At 44.1% G+C, this 23608-nt stretch overlaps 1 protein-coding gene and 1 long non-coding RNA gene across 5 annotated transcripts in view; one reads left to right on the top strand and one right to left on the bottom strand.

Annotated features, from left to right (window-relative positions):
• Window positions 1-489: 489 nt before the first annotated feature.
• Window positions 490-10177, bottom strand: LOC132231649 (uncharacterized). Its single transcript, XR_009452100.1, has 3 exons — window positions 9330-10177; window positions 2003-2249; window positions 490-1772 (listed from the first exon to the last, which is right to left on the bottom strand). It is a non-coding gene; the product is annotated as an uncharacterized LOC132231649 (long non-coding RNA).
• SPEN (spen family transcriptional repressor) overlaps window positions 8492-23608 on the top strand; it is an 87773-nt gene continuing 72656 nt past the window's right edge. For 3 of the 4 annotated variants that reach the window (XM_059691143.1, XM_059691141.1, XM_059691140.1), the window contains exon 1: window positions 8493-9372. In XM_059691143.1, coding sequence (XP_059547126.1) covers window positions 9290-9372 — 83 coding nt within the window. In that variant the 5' untranslated portion in view covers window positions 8493-9289. Of the gene's footprint in view, window positions 9373-23608 lie in introns of all 4 variants that reach the window. The other variant, XM_059691142.1, reaches the window with a different exon arrangement.

Genomic DNA, 23608 nt, shown 5'->3' with positions numbered 1-23608 from the left:
CGCTAGGTTTGTCCTCAGTGTGTGGATGCGGACAATGAAAGGGCCTTGGCGACAGTTCTGTCTCCCTTAGCAGAATTGAGCTTATAGAGTGGTAACCATAGTAACCGTGTTTCCTCTTTTTTATTCCCCCTTCCTCAGGTGCCTTTTCCCTCCGTCCTTTAGGGACTGCGGTGGCCATTATTGGCAGGGTTGTGGGTTCTTCTACCCGCCCCCCCCCCCCCCGCCCCCTTCCCCAAAGCTTTCCCTCGCCAAGTAATTCACTGCTCTCCTGCCCTGCTTCTGAAATGCAGCAGGTTGATTAAGGTTCCTTTGGCAGGGCACTGAAGCTGGCCTCTTCTCCAGTCTGAGCTTTGTTTCCTTGCCACCCTTCCATATATATATATACTTTTATCGACTTCAGAGAGGAAGGGAGAGGGAGGGAGAGATAGGAACATCAATGATGAGAGAGAATCATTGATTAGCCGCCTCCTGCACGCCCCCCCACGGGATCCAGCACCAAACTCTGGCCTGTGCCTTGGCGTGGAATGGAACCATGCCCTCCTGGTTCATAGGTCGATGCTCAACCACTGAGCCACGCCTGAGCCACCCTTCTTTGTTAAGTTCCTTCCTCGCTCCGGAGTGACTGCTGTCCTACGTTAGTTAGCCTGTAGCTTACCTTCAGATCCTCGTGGAAGTAGGGTTTAAAAGAGGGAGCCAGTTTGCAAAGAAAGCACCTTGGGGGTTCCTAAAGACTTACGTGGTGGCAGTTGCAATTTGATAATCGGGAGCCGAATTTTTGTCCCTGAAGTTGTTTGGCGGTGCTCACCTGTCCCTAGGTGGCAAGCACCGTCCCGGCTCCCCCAGGGGAATCTAGGTCAGCCCAGGTTATCACCCTGGGTGGAGCCACTCCTAAGGAAGGGAGATTTTTCTTCCTGGTGGGAATTTCGAGTTGGTGCTAGAGTCAACAGGAACGCTCAGTACATAAAAGTTATCTGGAGGTCGTTGAAGTACAAGTAAGCCATTTCTCCCCCCTCCCCCGCAACAGGACTATAATTTGAAGCTTGGAAATGACCATATCAACTGTCCCTGGAGTTGACAGAATTTCTGTTAGAGATTGTCTTAACAAATTATGGTGAATGAGAGTCTTTAAAGTCAAAGTTCCAACAGCAAGGATAACACTACTAGATAAGGGAAAGAAAATATAGAGTATGTACGTTTTATAATTTTGAATAGATATAAAATCGGAGTTCTTATGTGCTAATAGACTCTCTGGAAACTGATCTTGAGGGAAACAAAGTTGAAAATTATGAAGGACAGAAGTGTCCTGGCCTAAAGCCACTTTTTCAGGTGATTTTTTTTAAAGTAAAAGGTTTGAGTGTGTTTATCTTGTGGGGGTGGGGAAAATAGAAATCCATCTCACCATGCCCCTCTCACCAGCTAACATTATACAGTGAATCTTTAGTTATCACTTTTGGTGGTTCTGTTTTCTTAGAAAAACCATTTTAAGTTAATCCAGCATCTTTATAGAGAGTTATCTTGTGACAGTCCATCTTTTCAGTGAAAATATTTTCCAAATAGTGTAAGGGATATCCCCAACCCTTTGTAATATATGACCTCAAAAAACTCTATCTCCTCTATCAAAATACTGATTTTAACTGTCTAAAGCCTTAAAAATAATTCCGGTATTTAATTCAGAAATCCATCATAGTCTTTAAATAGGATGTGTCTTTATTTTAAGCCAAAGAGTTCAAGTGTCTAATTATGGAATATTACATAAAATTAGCAATCATGCACTAATCAGTTTGGCTCAGTGGATGGAGCGTCAGCCTGTGGACTCAAGGGTCTCAGGTTCGATTCTGGTTGAGGGCATGTACCTGGGTTTCGGGCATATCCCCAGTAGGAGATGTGCAGGAGGCAGCTGATCGATGTTTCTCTCTCATCGATGTTTCTAACTCTCTATCCCTCTCCCTTCCTCTCTGTAAAAATTCAATAAAATATATTTAAAAAAATTAGCAATCATTACTATCCTGAAGATTAATGTCAAATATTGAGACAGTTATGTGATTTGAATAAGCATTACTGCCCGGGCCAGTGTGGCCCAGTGGTTTTCAGCGTTGACCCATAAACCTGGAGGTCGCTCATCCAATTCCCATCAGGGCACATGCCTGGTTTCCGGCTCTGCCCCCAGTAGAGGCCATGCAGGAAGCAGCCAATTGATGATGTTTCTCATGGATGTTTCTATCTCTCTATCCGTCTTCCTTCCTCTCTCTCTGAAAAGCAATAAAAACATTAAATAAATGAAGCATTACTATTAAATAGCAACAACTGACTTAAAATGGAGACAGTTTTAAAACATTTCGAATGAGTACATAAATAATTTTTTGTTTGCATTTTCTACTTCTAACTAGAGCCGGGCCTTTGAAAGCAATGGTAGGGGAACTTAAAACTCTAAATCTCATTACACCATAACTGGTAAGAATAAAAGCAAAGCAACATGAAAAAAGAAAAAAACTCTAAATCTGAAAATTTCAATGCATATGTAACAAGTTACCAAACAGATTCCATTGATAGTCTTAGAAGTAACCACTAGCTTGACTTATATTATTTATATTCTGCCTCCTGGTGTTTAAAAGTTACAATCTCCTAGACCTGGAATGTTTTGGCTAATGTATATAACTTAGAGTGAAGAGGTTTTTTTCACATGAGAATTAGCAATATAGTTTTAAAAGGTTCAATGAAATATCTGGTTCATTGAACCAGAATAATTTCACTGGAATTATTTTTAAGGCTTTAGACAGTTAAAATCAGTATTTTGATAGAGGATAATAACATAGAGAATAATAACATTTTGTTCATGTGGGGTCAGTTAACATAAATGTATTGATTTAATGTAATCAAGTATCAACATTTCAAAGGAATCCTTAAATAAAGTAACCCAGATACTGACTTCCAAAAGTCACTTTATTATAACTTTTTCTAATTATAAAAGCAATACATGTTAAAGAAAAGCTTAGAAAATATTGATGGATAAAAACTTTTAGCCCAGTCAGCGTGGCTGTACTTCAGTTGGTTGAGCATGTACCTATGAACCAGGAGGTCACAGTTCAATTCCCAGTCAGGGCACATGCCTAGGTTGAGGGCTAGATCCCCAGAAGGGCGTGTGCAGGAGGCAGCCAATCAATGATTCTGTCTCATCATTGATGTTGCTATCTCTCCTTTTCCCTTCCTCTCTGAAATCAATAAAAAATATATATGTATTAAAAACTTAAAAAAATCTATATCCTCCCTGGCTGGTGTGGCTCAGTTGGTTGACCGGCCAGGGAGAGGCTTTGATCATTTTAGAACTAGTTAATATATTTTTACATAATGCCTTTAAGAGCAAGTGCCTATATTTTATTTTATTTATTATTGTTATTTTTTGTTTAGGTGCTTATATTTTTAAGTCTGTTTTCTCATGAAACAGTTTAATTTTAGTAGCATGTGACTTGATCTGTAACCAAATTCATGTTCAGAACTTGGTAATTATTCTGTTCTCCTCTTTGTTTTTTTGTTTGTTTTTTTTTAAAATATATTTTATTGATGTTTTACAGAGAGGAAGGGAGAGGGATAGAGAGTTAGAAACATTGATGAGAGAAACACCGATCAGCTGCCTCCTGCACACTCCCCACTGGGGATGTGCCTGCAACCAAGGTACATGCCCTTGACCAGAATCGAACCTGGGACCCTTGAGTCCGCAGGCCAACGCTCTATCCACTGAGCCAAACCGGTTAGGGCCTGTTCTCCTCTTTAAAGGGTGATATTGATTTATTTGCTATATTGCAGCGGTTCTCAACCTGTGGGTCGCGACCCCTTGGGCGGTCGAACGACCCTTTCACAGGGGTCGCCTAAGACCATCCTGTATATCAGATATTTACATGACGATTTATAACAGTAGCAACATTACAGTTATGAAGTAGTAACGGAAATAATTTTATGGTTGGGTCACAACATGAGGAACTGTATTAAAGGGCCAGAAGGCTGAGAACCACTGCTCTATTGGCTAGGTTAGCATTCAAAGCTCTAGTGCTTTCCCCAACTGGGCTTCCATTACCCATGACTGCACTCTCGCATACTAAATATGGGAGCTCCTCACAGTCTGCGAATAAGAACTAATTAAAAACACATGTACTTTAATTCTCCTTTGCAAATAGCTTTGCTTTAATGTCACCTTTCTGAATCATCTTTAATACTCAAATGAGAAAATTCACTTCAACATCTATTTATAATAGATGGAAAAAAGAGGTCACACCTTACTTTTTAAAAATCTTTTTCAATTTATCTTTTACTTTCAAAAATTAATACTTTTTGAAAATAAAATTAAAAATCAGAGAATAACAGAGTTGCCTTTCTATTGAAAATATACAAAGATAAATGCTTATGAAGAAATTCTGGCCGAAACCGGTTTGGCTCAGTGGATAGAGCGTCGGCCTGCGGACTGAGAGGTCCCAGGTTCGATTCTGGTCAAGGGCATGTACCTGGGTTGCGGGCACATCCCCAGTAGGAGATGTGCAGGAGGCGGCTGGTCCATGTTTCTCTCTCATCGATGTGTCTGACTCTCTATCTCTCTCCCTACCTCTCTGTAAAAAATCAATAAAATATATTTAAAAAAAAAAAGAGAAAAAAAAGAAGAGAGAGAGAGAGAAAAAAAATTCTGCCTTTGTAAGTATTTTTGTAACAAGGTCAGAAATAGAAAAAGCTTCTCCAGTGTTTCCTCATACATTGCCAATAAAAATGAAAATCACTGAGGAAAATCAAACACTTGATTTGGGGCTGTGCAAAAGAGGAAGGGAAAGGGGAGAGAGAGATAGAAATATCAATGATGAGAGAGAGTCATTGATTGGCTGCCTCCTGAACGTCCCCTACTGGAAATCGAACCCACAACCTGGGCATGTGCCCTTGACTGGAATTGACCCTGGGACCCTTCAGTTTGCAGGTTGACGCTCTATCCACCAGAGCCAAACCAGGTAGAGTGATAATGGTATGTTTTTAATTTCAATGGATACTTTTGATATTAATATGAAATTAATAGTCAATATTATTCATGATATTTTTATGGTGTTACTTCCAAATATTTTTACATATATTATCTTTTTTGAAAATTTTTTTTATTGATTTCAGAGAGAAAGGGAGAGGGCGAGAGAAATAAAAACATTCATGAGATAGGCATTGATCTGCTACCTCCTGAAAGCCCCCCTTGGGGGACCAAGCCTGCAACCCCAGCATGTGCCCTGACGAGGAATTGAACTGGTGACCTCTTGGTTCGTGGTTTGACCCTCAACCACTGAGCCATACCAGTTGGGCTACATATATTATCTTATTCAATACTTCTAGCAACCATACTAGGTAGAGAAAACAGATTTTTTAATCCTCATTTTGCAGATAAGGATATTAAGACTTTGGGGGATTTAATTGCTTTGCCTGGCCATATAGCCAGTGACTAAAGTGGAACTGGAATTTTTGACTCTTAAAGGTTACTTCCTTTATTAGTATACCTAATGTTCTTCATTCTCACAGTTAGTGTTTTTCAGTGTCCTCCAAAGTTCAAGGACAAATAGTGTTTATTATGCTGAAAGAATCATTAAGGAGCATGGACATTTTTTCAACCTGCAAATATCCTTTATAGAGATGGATAGAATTCCCACCTGAATTGCTCTTTTGAACCCAGCATTTGTATGTGAGCTATTTTCAAATGAATCTGCTATGAAAATATTAGAGTAATATTTTTTTGGCATTATAGGAGCACATTAAGATTTAAACAGAAGTATATATTAGTTGGTTATTTTGTTCTAGTTTATCCTTTTGTTGTTCCGTGGGAGTCACAGATACCAAATACCATATTTAACTATAACTAGTCTCTCCTAATAATTTTGCTTCTAAAAGGCTCCCCTCTTTTTTCCCAGCTCTTGAATTTTCTTCAGCATGATTTTGGCTGACAGCTGCATTCAAGGCGAGATTCACCCTATATTTCTCTAACTGCAAGGTATGTTTTTTGAATCCTCTTTGTTAGTTGCCCTTTTTAATGCAATTGAGCCGAGCCTCTTCTGTTCTTCATGGTGACATTTTGGTCTTTCCCAAGTGGTTTCAGCTAATTGAGGTTTTAAATGAGTTATTTATATCACATTTTAAAATATATGTTTCATATCGTGGTTGCTTATATTGAAATTCATGCTGGCCAGCCGGATAGCTCAGTTGGTTAGAGCATCCTGTGGATATGCCAAGGTTTCGGGTCCATCCCTAGTCAGGGCACATACAAGAATCAACCAATGACTGCAGAAGTAAGTGGAACAACAAATCATGTTTCTCTCTCTCTCTCTCTCAAATCAATAAAAATTCAAAAAAGGAAAAGAAATTCATGTCTCCTGGGAAAATGCCCTTCAGTTCAACTCTAATTGCAGGCACATATACAGAACTATACAGTGCATGAGTTTAGGTAATTGTGTGCTGGCCTGACATTCCTTATTATGATCATTGTTGAAACAGAACAGTGGCCAAATGTAAAAGTCCAAAAGATTGATTTGTTTTTACTTTGTTGTTGTTAATCCTCACCTGATGGTATTTTTTTCTCTCATTGATTTTTTAGAGAGTGAAAGGAAGGGGGTGGGGGGGGGGAGAGAGAGAGAGAGAGAGAGAGAGAGAGAGAGAGAGAGAGAGAGAGAGAGAGAATAGACAAATACCCATGTCTCTCACATTGATTGGTTGCCTTCCGAATTCACCCCGATGTGACATCGAACCTGCACGACCCAGGTACAAGCCCTTGGCTAGGAATCGAACCCAAGACCCTGCATTGCCTGGGCTGACACTCTAACCACTGAACTACCTGCTAGGAATCAATTCCATAATATTTTCAAAACAAAATTTTCCATTTCATTTAATAACTGATTTGCATGAAGCCAAGGTGAACCTCTGGGGTGGCACTAAACACCTTAACTGACGGGGGTGGGGGTGTCAATTGGGGAAAAAGGAGACTTACATAAAACTTTAGATAATAAAAAAAAGTAGAAAAAAAAACTTCTCCAGCAGTAAGGATAATAATTCTTCTTGCAAAAATTCTATCTGCTAATAATGTTCTCAAATAATTTTAAAAATCACAAAAATGTAAAGAATAGCTTTTTGCTGAGAGCCACTGTCTGAGATGAATTAAAATAATGTGACTAAAAAAAAATACCTTAACTAAATTATGAATGAGTGCTAGTATTGTGGTTGTGCTTTTTCTCTTTCTAAATTTTCTTGACCTCCTCTTTCTGTTTCTGCCTCTTAACATTAAAAAAGAAATCCATTTTATTGGTTTTAGAGAGAGAGGAAAGAAGAGTCATAGAGAGATAGAAACAACATCCATTGGCTGCCTCCTGCACACCTCCTACTGGGGATGTGCTGTGAGCAGGAATCAAACCAGTGATCTTCTGGTTCATGGGTGGACACTGAATCACTAAGCCACACCAGCCGGGCTCTGTTTCTGCCTCTTACTAGAGTTCTAAAAAAATTTAAAAGGTGTGTTGAAATGGATAAGGTAAACATAAACGAGGAATACAGCATAGAAAACAAATTACCTGGGTAAATTCAGAAAATATAATTTTTAGAAGTAACTTGTCAAAATCCCAAAAAGCATTTCAAAGGATGGTAAGATTACACATCTTGTACTGTCATTGTTACAACTGTCTAGGTTGGGGGCTTGCTTGGCTTTCTGAACGTCCTGAGAGAGGAGGAAAGAGAGAGAATCTCAACTGATCAGACTTGCTGAGATCATTTATAAAGTACAGTGTAGAGACTATTCACCAAATACAAGAAAAACTGACGTGACTCTCAGACTCTGACACAATCATTAAGAAACTTAACACAGATTACAACAGAAAACAAACAACAAAAACTCCTTAGAGCTTTACCACCTGGAGCAAAAGAAACACTTGAATTATGCAGAGGTGACCCCATGTATTAGTGCTATTGATTATGGTGATCAGTTTCCAATTCAAGTTTGGTAAGATGGTTTGTATTTAAGAGACAGTGGATGAGACCAAATGTTTAAAATTTGGAAGCACCTGCTATTTTATATATATATATATAGATGAAAAATGGAAAAGAAAATTGAGTTGCTGTTTTAAACAATTCAACTTTTCTGAACTCAAATACAGTGGTCTTAATTTTGTGTGTCTCCCCCACGGTTCTGTAAACTAGCCTTTATCTAAAAGTTCAACTGTAGGCTTTAAAAGCCCTTAGGCCTGGAAGGACCAGAGGTCCAGTCCCTTACTCTGCTTAAATATTAAATTATAGTCAGTCCTGAGGGGAACAATAGTAAACACGTGACCATCTATCTCATTTCACTTTTATTCCTCGTCTACCATCAGGATCAGCAAGATCTTGCAAAAAGTTTCGCAAGATCCCATGTACAATGAAGTTGCTTAACATCACAAGCGAATGATTCTTGGGAGGGCTGGGTTTCTGGAGTCATTGTTTAACCGGCGGTGGGAAGGGCGGCCTTGCTCTGACGCTTTCCCGAGCAGGCGGGCATCCGAGTGCCGGGAAGCCGCCAGGAGCTGGCCCAAGGGGGCGCGGGGTGGGTGTCCCGGCCCCTCCGAGGAGAGGGGCCTGGCGGCCGCTGGGACACCCAGTCCTGTCACAACCAACCCCTTTCTCTTTTCTTCTTCCAGGCCGGCGCCGGGGACCTCTGCCGCCAGGGCTGGAGGCCGCCTGTGCATCTGCAGGGGCGGCGCCCGGGGCCTGACTGACGGAGCGCCCGCCCCGCGGCTGCGGCTGCCTCCTCACGCGCCTGCGCACTTGCGCACCGGGCCCGAGCGCTCGAGCGTCCTTCCCTCCCTCGCGCGCCTGCGCGCCGGCTGAGAGGAACCCGGCGTCTCCGCCTCGCCAGGCGGGCGGACGCGCGCGCGCCCGCGGTCAGAAGGCGGGCCGCGCGCGCCGGTGGGAAGCGTCCGGCTGCCACAGCGCCAGCTCCGTCCTACTCGCTGCCGTCCGGGGCCCGCTCGCCCCTCCTCCCCACTCCCCCGCCCGCCGCCGCCCGGGCGCATGCGCTGCCTGAGCGCGAGGGTCGGCTTCGGGTGTGTGGTGGCGGCAGAGCGGAGCTGCGAGCCCGGAGAGTCAGAACCTGGGGGAGAGGGATGGTCTCTGCACGGGGAGGAGCCGGAGGAGCCGCCGCCGCTGCCGACGCCACCGCCGCAGCCGCCGCCGCCGCCGCCTCGGCGCCCGCCTCCCGGCGCTGACGGGCTCACACGAAGCCGGCGAGGGAGAACCCGCACCAGCGGTCGCCGGCACACCGCCCAGCATGGTCCGAGAAACCAGGCACCTCTGGGTGGGCAACTTACCGGAGAATGTGCGGGAAGAGAAGATCATCGAGCATTTCAAACGGTGAGTGACACGAGGCCCGGGCGCCGCTGCCCGCTCCGGCCCGTTGCCGGCCCCTCCTCGTGCGCGGAACTGGTGAGGGGACCCGGGCCAGACCCACGGACGGGCGCGGGGTCGCGCGGATGCCTGGCCGTCTCGGCCGGCGTCGGGCCTCGGCGGAGCGGGCGCGGCTGCTGCTGCTGCTCTCCCTTCCCAATAAGGAGGAGGCTGTCGCTCGGCCTCCGCGAAGCCGGCGCTGGGAAGGTGCCCTCCCGCTGGCGAGGCGGCGGCGGGACGCGTCCTTGCGAGCCGCTGTCCCGGCTCCGAGGGGCCGGCCGGGTCGGGCCCGGGACCCTGCCCACCCGCCCGCCCGCCCGTCCCTCACGGCCGACTCCGGAGTTCGGCAGCAAGTCCCGCTCCCCAGCCCGGACGCTCGGAAACGTCAGACCTGGAGAGGGTTTTGTGCGAAAGGGCAGGTTCTACAAAAATAAGTGTGGGTAGCTGATGTCGGAGCATCTTGGAACTGCGAAGACGCCGGGTTCTAGGGGCCTCGTGGAAGGGGTGCCGTGCACGGTGTTGTGTGGCGGGCTTGGGGAGAGGACCGTGCCTGCAGAGGAGCTGGTGCGCCCGTTTCGGCGCTTTCGCCTCCTTTCAGCTCTGGGTCCCTGGAGGAGGAGGCGGGTGAGGACGAGGGCGTGCAGCGGCGGCAGGTCCGCCTCTCGCGGTCAGGTCCCCGCCTCGCAGGCGCTCGGGAGCCCGGGACCCCCGCTTCCGCGGCCGCCGGCGGCACCCCGGGGGAGCCGCCTTTGAAGGAACGTGTTTCCCTCCCACCCAGAATTCGCTAATGAATGGCTAGGAAATGCAAGCCGTTTACAATGAGAAGATGTGGCTTAAAAAAACCCAAAACACCAAGCCGACTTGCTAGAATATTTTTTGTGTCTGTGGAATGTTGGAATAAGTGTTGTGCTTGACACCTCTTAGTTGTTCCGTAGTATCTAGCGCCCGTCTTTGTGAAATACACGCGTGCCGTAAGCCTTCAGTATAAAACGCCGAAATGACGATGTGCTTACACTTGGTGCACACGGAGGAGGACTGCAGCACATCTGTGCTTGTCCTCCCCAAATGGCTGTTGATTCCGAGACTCAAGACCCCGAAAGGTTTTCAGTTTGTTTTACTCGCCATTCCTCTTACTGTCTAGTAGTCCGCGAAGGGGATTATGGAGCGCCCTTAGTAGTGAGTCACCCTGGGAAAAATAGATTGCGGGAGCAGCCTGCCGAAGGAAATGGAAGCGGCGGCGGCCGAGCTCCGCTGTCTTTTAAATGGAGGACCATTGATTCTGTTGGTGGTTGCTGTTACCGGGGTGTTCAGGCTTCGCCTCCGGAGCGCGCGTCTGCGCGTGTCCGCGTGTGAAAAGGAGCCGGGCATAGTGAGGCCATTCATAACCTGCTGTCCGCGGCAGGACTGGGGGAGGCGCGCTTCCAGGGACTCTCCGGGTGTTTACTACGCCGTGCTGGGAGACCGGGCGAGGGGGAGGCCGCCAGCGAAAGCTCGCCTCTGACCCCAGCGATCGTGGAGATGCCCCGGGCTCAGTCGAGAAGCAGATGGGAACTTTCCCTGGAGCTGCTCCGCCCCTGGCTTCCCCACCCTTCACTGTTCTGGTCGAAAATTAATCTAGGTGCAGATGATTGGAGTGGAAAACCCACTTAACGTGGCCACTTTATCTCTTTGTGGACGTTCTCTCTGCCTGGGAAATTTGTATGCACCGACGTGCAAACACGTGCCTTGCAGCATTCACTTCGCAGTGTTGTGTGGCCAGAGGTGTCATTTTGCATTATGCAGATTCTGGAGACATGGCATGCCTATCGCGGGGAGTTTGACCCCTCTGCAAGAGGAGATGTTAGGGAGAGGAAAGAGGAAATCGTCCAGGGGAATTTTGGAAGGTTTTAACTGGACGGTGCTGCGGTCCGGCTTGTGTGAATGACTTTCTAAAATGGCGGCCAGGACCCACTTTATGTGGGAATCCGCCGAGCAGATCTCAGAATGCACAGAGGGAGGAGGGGGCAGAGGAGGCGAGCTGCCTTGAAAAGCGGCGGTCTGGAGGAACGTTACTGTATTAAAGAGGGATTAGCTGGCACATTGCTCACGACTGCACTTAAAGGAGTATTTTACCTTTTGCAGAGCTAAAGCAGATGCTACTGATAAAAGCAGACTATCTTAAAACTAAGCAGACCGTGTGTTCCTGAAACTCCTTTGTTTTAAAAGCGAGTTAAAAATGTTTGAGTAGATAGTACAGAGTGTAACCCCGACACTGGGATTTCCAGTTCCCATCCTCCCCTTCCCACCTCCACCCCCAACAGGTAATCTCTATTTCTGCTTTCTTGTTTATCCTTAGACAAGAACCAGAAATGTTTTCTGATCCAGCTGTGGAGCTAAATGGACCTTGTTTGGAGGAATTCATGGCCTTTTGTCTCTGTTGTAGAAAATGTTTTGTAAAACGTGTGATTGTTACTGGGAAGGCAACTAAATCTGAATAATTTAAGTGAAAGGGATAAAAATGTACTTGTACCAGAATGATAGCTGTGCAAGAAAATTTAAGGATAGTCACTTTTGGTGTCTTCTAGAAATCTGAATGAGAAAAAACATGCAATACCTAAATTAAAGCTGAGGCTATATTGCCTACTTTTACCCTTTTCCCCAGTTGATTACAACATTAACTAATAACTGTTTTTACAGGATTAAGAGGTGTACACTGGGAATACATTATTTAAAACGTTTTCAAAATGAATATTCTCATAACGGTGATTAGGCCTTTGTAGTATTTGGATTTAAAAAAAAAAAAAAAAAGGTCAAACCAGACAGCTTTGGGAGCAGGGGCAGCTTAGAGGCATTTTGGGGTTAGGGTCGGGGTGGAAGGTCAGAGCCAATTTTTTTTTTTTTTTACTATTTATATTTTGATTTGTGTTGTTGGTAGGAAATAGATTGAGGGAAGGATGCTGATTTGGCTTTTCCATCTGTGCCAGAGAAAAACCAAACCTTTAAAACATAATCAGAGTATTTTCAAAATTTGGCTTTACCTTCTTGCAATAAGAATGCATCTATTGTGTTCACTACCTTTACAGCTTTCAGTATGCCAGTTGAAAAAATTAAATGACAACTATTTCTGAATCAGATTTTATTTAACAAAGATCCATTTCAGCGACTGGATTTGCACAATAGAGAAAGTCCTTTCCTTTGTATGTTAGCTGGGTTTAAGGGGGAAGGGAGGAGTTATACAACAATTGCTTGCTGTCTTTTAGTTGTCAGAGGGAGAGAGGTGTGTGCAAAGGGGACTCCCTGTATTAGAATGAGTAAATGAATAGAACCCTCCAAAGAATACAAAATTGTCTATATTTTATTTTCAGATTTTAGTAAATCACATATTTAGGTTCTTCCCATACATTCCCCAGGTTAGAGAATAGGTTAAAGATTATGCAGAGGTTGAGCAAGGTAGCAGCTTCTGTAAAATTTTGTCAAAGAATGAGACCCATTTAAAAAAATGTATTTTGTTATTGCTAATTTTCATTGTCTTATCTCAGTGGTTTTCCTGAGTTTAAGTACTTGGAATATACCTTATATGTTACATGTATTTGGATATCTTTACTTTTGGAACACAGTATAAAATATTATGGAAGAGTTTCCTTGTTCTTACTTACTCTATAACCAGAGATATTTTTAGACTTAAATAAAATTGACTCATAGTAGCCTACACCATTGCCACATCATTTCTTTTGAGCCCAGTCAGTTTCTGTGTTTTGAAACCTCTGGTTTTGAATGTTATAATTTTGAATGTTTTCATGGTAGGCTTTTGTATACTTTAACGATAAATAAAAAAAATTCAGTTATCTTGAAAAATAGCATTAAAAATTAATACAGATGCTTGAAATGTTATTTTATTTCCTGAGTAGAATGCCTCTGGCAAGCAGTTTGGAGGAAAACATAGGGCTCAGTGCCAGAAAGAATGATGGTGTTTGACTTTTGTGTAGTGGCCACCTTTTCCCAGCTATCTTCATTGTGGACTCTTGATTGTTCGACCATTGTATTGTTTGGTACGCTTATGAAGAAATTTCAAGCTTGATTTATAAAACATTTTTAATCCTGCAAGCTAATGCTTTGGGAATACTTATTTAGAAATTGTAAAGATAGCAGTATTGTAAAAGTTCTTTCAAATATTCAAAGTCTCACTTTCCCCTTCTTTTGAAATATTGCTTACATTAAAAAAAGTTTACAATATTTTGTGAAAACTAGTATATTTAATTGGAGACTATATATTTCTCTGCTTTTACTTTTTTTTTAAAAAATATATTTTATTGATTTCTTACAGAGAGGAAGGGAGAGAGATAGAGAGTCAGAAACATGGATGAGAGAGAAACATCGATCAGCTGCCTCCTGCACATCTCCCACTGGGGATGTGCCCGCAACCCAGGAACATGCCCTTGACCGGAATCGAACCTAGGACCCTTCAGTCCGCAGGCCGACGCTCTATCCACTGAGCCAAACCAGTTTCGGCTGCTTTTACTTTTAAGAAAGAATCTGTAGTGTATGGTCTGTAGTTAACTAGTACATAGTATTTAGAGTAAACATTGTAGTCAGAAAATATCTTCAGTTTTATTAAAACTGGGCTCCTAATTTTTATCAATGGATTATTTGGAATAAAAGTTCAGCACCTTGAAACAGACACATAACCTGGTGAACAAGGAGACTAAATACAGTAACATTTTTCTATAATTAAATTTCTAATTTTTAAATTACTAACTTTTACTTTTATTTGTTTTCTTTATTTTTGTGTTTAATTATTATTATTTTCCTTATAGCTACTCATAATTTGAATGAAAATAGCATACACTATTGTGGGAACCAATTAGAATGTTTTAATCATTTTATTAGAAACCATATACATTTTGTGTGATATCTAGCTAGTTTTAGTGTGTGGAAATATGCTTTGAAGTATTTCCTTGGCGTAATTTGAAAGTATTGCAATATTCAAATTTTCCCTTCTACATGTGTCTGCCAAGTTGAAAATTATAAACATATAAAAAATCTCACAATGGAATGTCTATAAAACTGTAACTTAAATGTAGTGAATTTTTAGACTTGATTACTTAAGATTTCATTTTGAGTGTAGAGATGAGTTTAAATCTGGCATATTTGAGGTATTTATTATATAACAAACTGCTCCAGTTCTTTCAGTTAAGGAATATTTGTGGGAAATTTCAAAGGGGAAACAGTTATTGTTTGTCCTATATACCTGGTGCTAGGTTTTTAGTCCAGCATGTATACCAGTATGTCTTTGTGTCTATGTATTAGATGCTGAGTTTGGGTTACTTGAGAACATTTGGGTTACTTGAGACAAATGAAATGAAGATTTTTCTCATTATACGTTATATTGACTTTGTTACATTTCTATCCTGTTTACACACACTACATATGCTTTTACATATAATACATTTATAGGTTCTTAAAATAGATTCAAAGTGATTTTTTTTAAACCATCACCCATTATTTTATTCCTTTGATTTAAAAATTAGGACATTTGTACTTTTCTTTAAAACATTTTGTGTTTTACAAAACTACATTTGGCATATAGTGATTTGTGTCCTTTATAAGTCAATAATTTGGTAGGTGGTAGATTTTTTTTTGTTCTCAACCATTAATTTTTACAAATTATGCTGTCTACAGTAAAGGCTCTTTTGCATCCAATATTTTAAAATTCACCTTGGATTAAAATAAAGATGAAGAAGTTTATCACTTTATTTTCTCAAAGGATGTTATAATCTACAATGAAAATTATTTATATTTAGACCAGAATTTAGGAGGAGATACTTAAAACTTGGATAGGTGCCGAAACCGGTTTGGCTCAGTGGATAGAGCGTCGGCCTGCGGACTGAAAGGTCCCAGGTTCGATTCCGGTCAAGGGCATGTACCTGGGTTGCGGGCACATCCCCAGTGGGAGATGTGCAGGAGGCAGCTGAGGCAGCTGATCGATGTTTCTCTCTCATCGATGTTTCTAGCTTTCTATCTCTCTCCCTTCCTCTCTGTGAAAAATCAATAAAATATATTAAAAAAAAATAAATAAAAATGACTAATTAAAAAAAAAAACTTGGATAGGAAAATATTATATCATTATTTTCACTGACCTTTTATCAGAATTTGGTATTTCCTTCTATTACAAGATAGTAATATTATGGTAGTACCAACATGGTAGATAGTATGAGTAGCACCTGTAATTTCATTATTAACACAAATCCAGATGTACTTTCATATTTCACATTACAGTTGTTGCAATCTCATGCTCATCACAACTTAGAAATTACAGTAATTTTTAAATCTGCTGCTAGATACTTCAATGCATTAATAAAGATGCACATACATATATTACTATGTGACTGATATCTGCTGTAGATACATTTTAAAAATTCTATCTCAGAGAATTCACAAACGTAGAAAAAAATAAATGAATTCCGTGTACCTATCATTTAGCTCCAACAACTGTCAGCCATGGCTGATCCTTTTATGAGAACGAAATAAAGCAAAGAAGGGGATAGAAAGTAATGGGGATAGGGGTGATGAGGAAGGCTTCTTTGAAAAGATGGCATTTGCTACCCCAGAATAAAGGTCTCTTCACACTTATAGACCCACTTCTTTCCTTCCTGCGTTATTTTTTCTCCATTTAACATTAATTTTGAAATAGTTCAGGAATAGTATAAAAAATTTCCACATTCCCTTCACCCAAATTCCCCATTGCTAACATTTTTGTTACATTTGCTTCATTACTCTGTCTTGTCTTCTTCTGGCATGGTGTCCTATTACCCTTAAAATGTCTAACGTATACATTCCCAAAATAAGGACCCTCTTCTGCGTTGCACTATAGAGTTTTCCCAGTAAAGAAATCAGCATTGCCACAACATTGCTACCCAATCCATAGACCCCTTTGACATGATGCCAAACATTCCAACAATGTCTCTTTTTCCTTTTTGGTCTAGGATCCTAGCTAGTACCACGTGTTGCCTTTGGTTGTTGTGTTTTATCAGTCTGGACAGTATTTCATTCTTACCCTGATTCTCATGCATGTGCCTGATAGTCTTAAAGAGCATTGGTCTTTCATTCTGCAGGGTGACCCTCCACCTGGGTCTGTCTAGTATTACCTCATGACTAGATCAGGTCATGCATTCTTGGCAAGAATACCACAAAGAGTATCATATAAGGAGGCAAACTATATTGATACATCCTACTGCTGGTGACTTGAACTTTGATCACTTCGTCAAGTTTGTGTCTTCATCATTTCCCCCTTCAATTTGATTAGCATTTTATGGGGAGATATATTAATATTACACCGATAGTCTCTTCCATCATCAAACCTACACCCACCAGCATTCATTGATAACTCTTGCTTTATTTATCTATTATTGCCAGATGATTGTCTATTATTGTTACTCCTTCTACATTTATTCTATTGTAGATAAGAAATCTCACGGTTTATATTTTTTCTTTAAAAAAATTGTCTTTAATCCTCATCCAAGGATATATTTTTATTGATTTTGGAGAGAGGAAGGGAGAGAGAGAGAGAGAAACATCCATGTGAGAGAGAAACATTGATTGGCTGTCTCCTGCACATGCCTCAACTTGTATCAAACCTACAATCTGGGCCTGTGCCCTGACTAGGAATCAAACCCGCGACTCTTTGGTGCACCGGATAATGTTCCAACCAATAAGCCACATCAGCCAGGGCTCTTTTTTCTTTTCTTTCTTTTTAAAAATTTAAAAAACAAGGATATGTTTTTATTGATTTTGGAGAGAGAGGAAGGGAGAGAGAGAAATATCAACTTGTTGTTTCATGCATCCATGCACTCATTGCTTCTTGTATGTGCCCTGACCTGAGATTGAACCCTCAACCTTAGCATATCAGGATGATGCTCTAACTCAGCGATTCTCAACCTGTGGGTTGCGACCCCTTGGGGGTCGAATAACCCTTTCACAGGGGCCGCCAAAAACCATAGGAAAACACATATATAATTACATATTGTTTTTGTGATTAATCACTATGCTTTAATTATGTTCAATTTGTAACAATGAAAATACATCCTGTATATCAGATATTTACATGACGATTCATAACAGTAGCAAAATTACAGTGATGAAGTAGCAACGAAAATAATGTTATGGTTGGGGGTCACCACAACATGAGGAACTGTATTAAAGGGTCCCGGCATGAGGACGGTTGAGAACCGCTGCTCTAACCAGTTGAGCTATCCATTCAGGGAGATTTCTAATTTTTTCAGTGGGCTTTAGTCCAGGCCTTATTTTGCATTGCAGACCATCCTAGATTTAAACAGTGGGAGGGAGCTTCTTCAAACTGGCTGCTGTTTCCCCCATCATTGTTTAAGCATTTCTCGTTTTTAAAAAAAAACCATATTTTTATTAATTTCAGAGAGGAAGGGAGAGGGAGAGATAGAAACATCAGTGATGAGAGAATCATTGATCGGCTGCCTCCCACACATTCCCCCACTGTGGACCCAGCCCTCAATGCCATCAGGTGCTCAGACTGAGAATTGAATGGTGACCTCTTGGTTCATTGGCTGGGCTAAGCATTTCTTTATTTATGGCACAACATAGGCTCATATTGTGCTTTCCCTGCCCCACTCCTGGACTCGGCAGTTTTTGTAAGTCCTGGTTCCTTTTATTGTAGGATGGTATTTACAAACCAAAATCTGGGTGCTCAGTTTACTCATTGCTACAAAGCTAAGATGTGTGGACACATGATATACATGTACCTCTATGTCATATATTTAAAAACTCAAGGTTCACATGTTTCAATACATGAAGAGTCTCTATAACTTCCTCATTTCCATGTGTGTAAATCCCTTCTTTGACTGAGAATTCTGACTCCCATTATTCTCATTGTATTTACTCATTTGCTCAATCAATTATGTTCTCAGTGTAACTAACATCCCAACCATTCTGCCTCCTCCACCTCTGCCACCTCTGAGCACATTGTCCTGCTGCCTCTGTATCCAATCCCCTCCCTCTCAATTACTCTTATTTGGAAACCAACATTTTGGGGAGGGAGGGCAGACAAGGAAAAAGGAAAGGAAGGTGAGACTAAGTGATTTGCATGTTTTTGTTTTTAATTTTTTCTCTCATAGGAGACAACTTGCGAATAAATGATCACTTGCCTCAGGTGAAATTTTTTTAAGCAGATTAGAGCTACCCCACTCTTAAAATTTTAGTTTTGGTTCTACTTCTACCACTGACTGTTGTGATGTGAACTTAATTACTGGATCATTGTGATCGTTATATGCTGAGTCACATAGAAGAGAGGAGGTAGAGAGAAGGGAGTTTGTTTCTTAGGAATAATATTAGGAATCATCATTGCTTCATTTATTTAGGTTTCAGTTACTCACTTTGTGTGGTATCTTAGCAAAATTTTGCCCTGGCCCTACCTTCCCCCAAACCTTATTGATCTCAACCTTATTTTTTAAAAAATACGTTTTTTACATTGATTTGAGAGGAAGGGAGAGGAAGAGAGAGAGAAACATCAATGATGAGAGAAAAATCATTGATTGGCTGCCTCCTGCATGCTGCATCCCCATTGGGCATTGAGACCTCAACCTGGGCATCATGCCCTGGCTGAGAATTGAACTGTGACCTCCTGGTTCATAGGTTGATCGATGCTCAACCACTGACCCATACTGGCTGGGCTATTTCTTCTTTTTTTAAAATTTACTTTTGCCAGCACCGGTTTGGCTCAGTGGATAGAGTGTCGGCCTGCGGACTGAGGGGTCCCAGGTTCGATTCCGGTCAGGGGCGTGTGCCTTGGTTGCGGGCACATCCCCAGTGGGGGGCGTGCAGGAGGCAGCTGATCGATGTTTCTCTCTCATCGATGTTTCTAACTCTCTATCCCTGTCCCTTCCTCTCTGTAAAGAATCAATAAAATATATTTAAAAAAAAAAATAAAATAAAATTTACTTTTTATATGGACAGATAATGTATTAGTTTCAGTTACACAATATAATGATTCAATATTATATATATTGCAAAGTGATCTTTTTTTAAATATTATTTTTTATTGTTTTCAGAGAGGAAAGGAGAGGGATAGAGAGAAACATCAATGATGAGAGGGAATCATTGACCAACTGCTTCCTGCACGCCCCCACTGGGGATTGAACCTGCAACCCAGGCATGTGCTCTTGACCAGAATTGAACCTGGGACCTTTTAGTCCACAGGCTGATGCTCTATCCACTAAGCCAAACCAGCTAGGGCCATACATCTATATACTACAGGCCCAGTGCAGGGATTTGTGCACTGGTGGGGTCCCTCGGCCTGGTCTGCAGGGATAGAGTGCAAACCAACTCTCCAACATCCCGTAAGGGGTCCTGGATTGTGAGAGGGCGGTTCTCGGGTGACACACCCCGGAATTGGGCTCCCTCCTCTCTGGTTCCGGTTCCATTACTTGAGAATCGCAACTTCCAAGTCACTGCAGCTCGGTAGCTCCTGCATTGAGCATCTGCCCCCTGGTGGTCAGTGCATGTCATAGCTACTGGTTGGAGTGTCTGCCCCCTGGTGGTCATTGCACATCATAGCTACCGGTTGGATAGTCGCTTAGGCTTTTATATATATACTAGAGGCCTGGTGCACAAAAATTTGTGCACTCGGGGGAGATGGGGGTCCCTCAGCCCGGCCTGTGCCCTCTCGTAGTCTGGGACCCCTCGGGAGATAACGACATGCTGGCTTAGGGCAGGCCCAATCCCTAGGTGCAGCCCCTGGTCGGGCTCAGAGCAGGGCCGATTGGGGAGTTGGGGCACCGCCCCCTGTCATGCACAGAGCAGGGCGGATCGGGAGGTTGCGATGCCACCCTCAGTCACGCTCAGGGTAGGGCCAATTGGGGGGTTGGGGCACCGCCCCCTGTCACACTCAAGGCAGGGTTGATGTGGAGGTTGTGGCGCCACCCCCTGTCACGCACAGAGCAGGGCCCATCAGGGGGGTTGGGGCTCCGTACCCTGTCACGCACAGAGCAGGGCGGATCAGGGGGTTGGGGCGCCGCCACTCTCACTCAGGGCAGGGCCGATGGGGAGGTTATGGCTCTACCCCGTCACACACAGAGCAGGGCCCGTGGGGGGGTGGGTTGGGGTGCTGCACCCTGTCAGACACAGAGCCGGGTCGATCAGGGGGTTGGGGCACTGCACCCTGTCACACACAGCCGCAGGGTGATCAGGGGTTTGGGAAGCTCCCCCCTATCAGGCACAGAGCAGGGTTGATCAAGGGATTGGGGCGCCTTCCCTGTCATGAACAGAGCAGGGCGGATAGGGAGGTTGTGGCCCCGCCCCCTATCACACACAGAGCCGCAGGGCAATCAGGGGGTTTGGGTGCTGCCCCCTGTCATGCTGATCCTGGTGCCGGGAGGCCTCTCAGCTGCTGATCCCGGTGCTGGGAGGCCTCGCGACTCCACTGATCCCGGTGCTGGGAGGCATATTACCCTTTTACTATATAGGATAGAGGCCTGGTGCACGGTTGGGGACCGGCTGGTTTGCCCTGAAGGGTGTCCTGGATCAGGGTGGGGGTCCCCACTGGGGTGCCTGGCTAGCCTGGGTGAGGGGATGATGGCTGTTTGCAGCTGTTCACACACCCTTCAGGGTGGGGGTCCCCACTGGGGTGCCTGGCCAGTCTGGGTGAGGGGCTGAGGGCTGTTTTCAGGCTGGCGGGTGACTGAAGCTCCCAACTGCTCCTTTTTTTATTCTGGGCCAGCTTTAGATCTGGCTCCAGCTCTGAGGTCTCTGCTGCTGAAAGCAGGTATCTGGTTTGTTTGGGTTCTATAATTGGAACTCTATATCAACTCCAGCTCTGAGATCCCTGTGGGCTGAAAGCAGGTTTCTGGGGTTTTGTTTAGCTTCTATATTTGTAAGAATGTTTCAAACTGCAAGCTCAGAGGCCGGCAAGGCAGGCGAGGGAAGGTTGGTTTCCTCCGTCACTGCAGCAAGCAAGCCTCATGTTAGTTTCAAGCTGCCTGGCTGCCAGCCACCATCTTGGCTGGCAGTTAATTTGCATATTGCCCTGATTAGCCAATGGGAAGGGTAGCGGTCGTACGCTAATTACCATGTTTCTCTTTTATTAGATAGGACTAGAGGCCTGTTGCACAAAGAGATTCGTGCAATAGGCCTTCCCTTTTCCTGGCTGCCGGCACAGGTTTTCCTCTGGCACCTGGGACCCAGGCCTTTGCTCCAGCCGGAGCCGCCTTCAGTCTTCCCTCTTCACTGCTCCAGCTCGCCTTCAGTCTTCCCTCCGCTGCTTGGAGCCTACGTATGCAAATTAACCACCATCTTTGTCGGTGGTTAATTAGCATATCGTGCTGATTAGCCAATGGGAGGTGTAGTGAAGGTATGGTCAATTACCATGTTTGTTTATTATTAGATAGGATATGAGTGGCCCAGTGCACAAATTCATGCACATTGAAAGGAAATTAATTAGAAGAAATATTTTAACATTGCTCTTTGCCCTTTCTCTATAATAGAAGTGTCAACCATATTCACAATTGACAATGACAGATCGAAACACACGCGTGCGATTGACGCCAATGAGAGCTTTATGTGTATCACGCATGCATGAGTCAATTTAGCCAAGATATAGAATAAACTTGCTTAATTAGACCTGCTTTCTTATTTAGCTAAACCGTTTCCAGCTCAGTGAAGCACCCCAACTTCTCTTTCAGGTAATTGTCAGCAACACAGCAGTAAATATCAACACGAAACAGATTATTATTGTAGATCACACAGGGAGAACAAAGGGTAAAATATTTAGCTGCAGTAGTGTTTGACTATATTTTGCACAGTGAGAAAACCTGAAGTCATTTTCAAGGTCCACCATTTCTTCTTTTCAGTTGGGTCAAGTTTCTAAGCTTTCTAAATCTCTGTTTTCCAGCTAATGAAAAGAAAATAGGATTCAACCGAGTCTCCTGTCTACCTACTCTAGGACTTCTGTGAGGATCAAATGAAATGAGGCACAGGAAAACGTTTCAGACATTTGGTTACAGTGTAAAGTGTTTGCACTTGCCTGTAAAGCAAGTCGTGTTCCTGGGCTGAAGTAATTGCAAGGAGGCTAGTCACTAGGGAGAGGAAGCCGGGCATTGCTACGTGACATCATTATCTGGACAATCGGACATTTAGCACATTAGCCTTTTATACACACACAAACACACACACACACACACACACACACACTCACACACTCACACTAACACTCACACACACTCACACTAGAGGCCCAGTACACGACATTCGTGCACTGGGGGGTGGAAGGATGTCCCTCAGCTCAGCCTGTACCTTCTCGCAGTCCGGGATCCCCCGAGGGATGTCTGGGGCTCTCGTAGTCCGGGACCCCTCGCTTCTTACCGCCCACCTTCAGCGGAGGCGTGAGAGGCTCCCATCACCACCACTGTGCTTGCCAGCTGTGAGCCTGGCTTCTGGCTGAGCGGTGCTCCCCCTGTGGGAGCACATTGACCACCAGGGGGTAGCTCCTGCATCGAGCGTCTGCCCCCTGGTGGTCAGTGTGCATAATAGCGACCAGTCGTTCCACCATTCGGTAGATTTGCATATTAGAGTTTTATTATATAAGACTAATGGCCTAGTGCTCGGAATTCGTGCACCGAGGTTGGCGGGGGGGGGGGGGTGGTTCCCTCAGCCCAGCCTGCACCATCTTCAATCTGGGACCCCTTGAGGGATGTCCAGCTGCTGGTTTAGTCAGACATTCCTCTCGCAATCTGGGACCGCTGGCTCCTAACCGCTCACCTGCCTGCCTGCCTGCCTGCCTGATTGCTCCTAACCCCTCTGCCTGCCTGCCCGATCACCCCTAACTGCTCTCCCCTCCCAGCCTGCTCTCGCCCCCAACTGCCCTCCCCTGCCGGCCTGATCTTGCCCCCAACTGCCCTCCCCTGCCATCCTGATCTCATCTCCAACGGCCCTCCCCTGCCAGCCTGATCTTGCCCCCAACTGCCCTCCCCTGCAGGCCTGATCTCACCCCCAATTGCCCGCCTCTGCTGGCCAATTTGGTTCTGATTGGTTGGTTTCTATGCCAGTCAGCGTCAAAAGCTCCGCCTCCTAGGCAGCCATTGGCTCCTCACAGTTAACCCAGATTTGGGTCTGATTGGTCGGTTTCTATGCCAGTCAGCATCTCTGGGCCTATCAGCGGGGCCTGATCAGCAGCCCCTGTGGAGGACTGGAGAGAAATGGAGGC

Source organism: Myotis daubentonii, chromosome 3, assembly GCF_963259705.1.
Source record: "Myotis daubentonii chromosome 3, mMyoDau2.1, whole genome shotgun sequence".
NCBI lineage: Eukaryota > Metazoa > Chordata > Mammalia > Chiroptera > Vespertilionidae > Myotis > Myotis daubentonii.
This window is presented reverse-complemented; position numbering and strand designations above follow the sequence as displayed.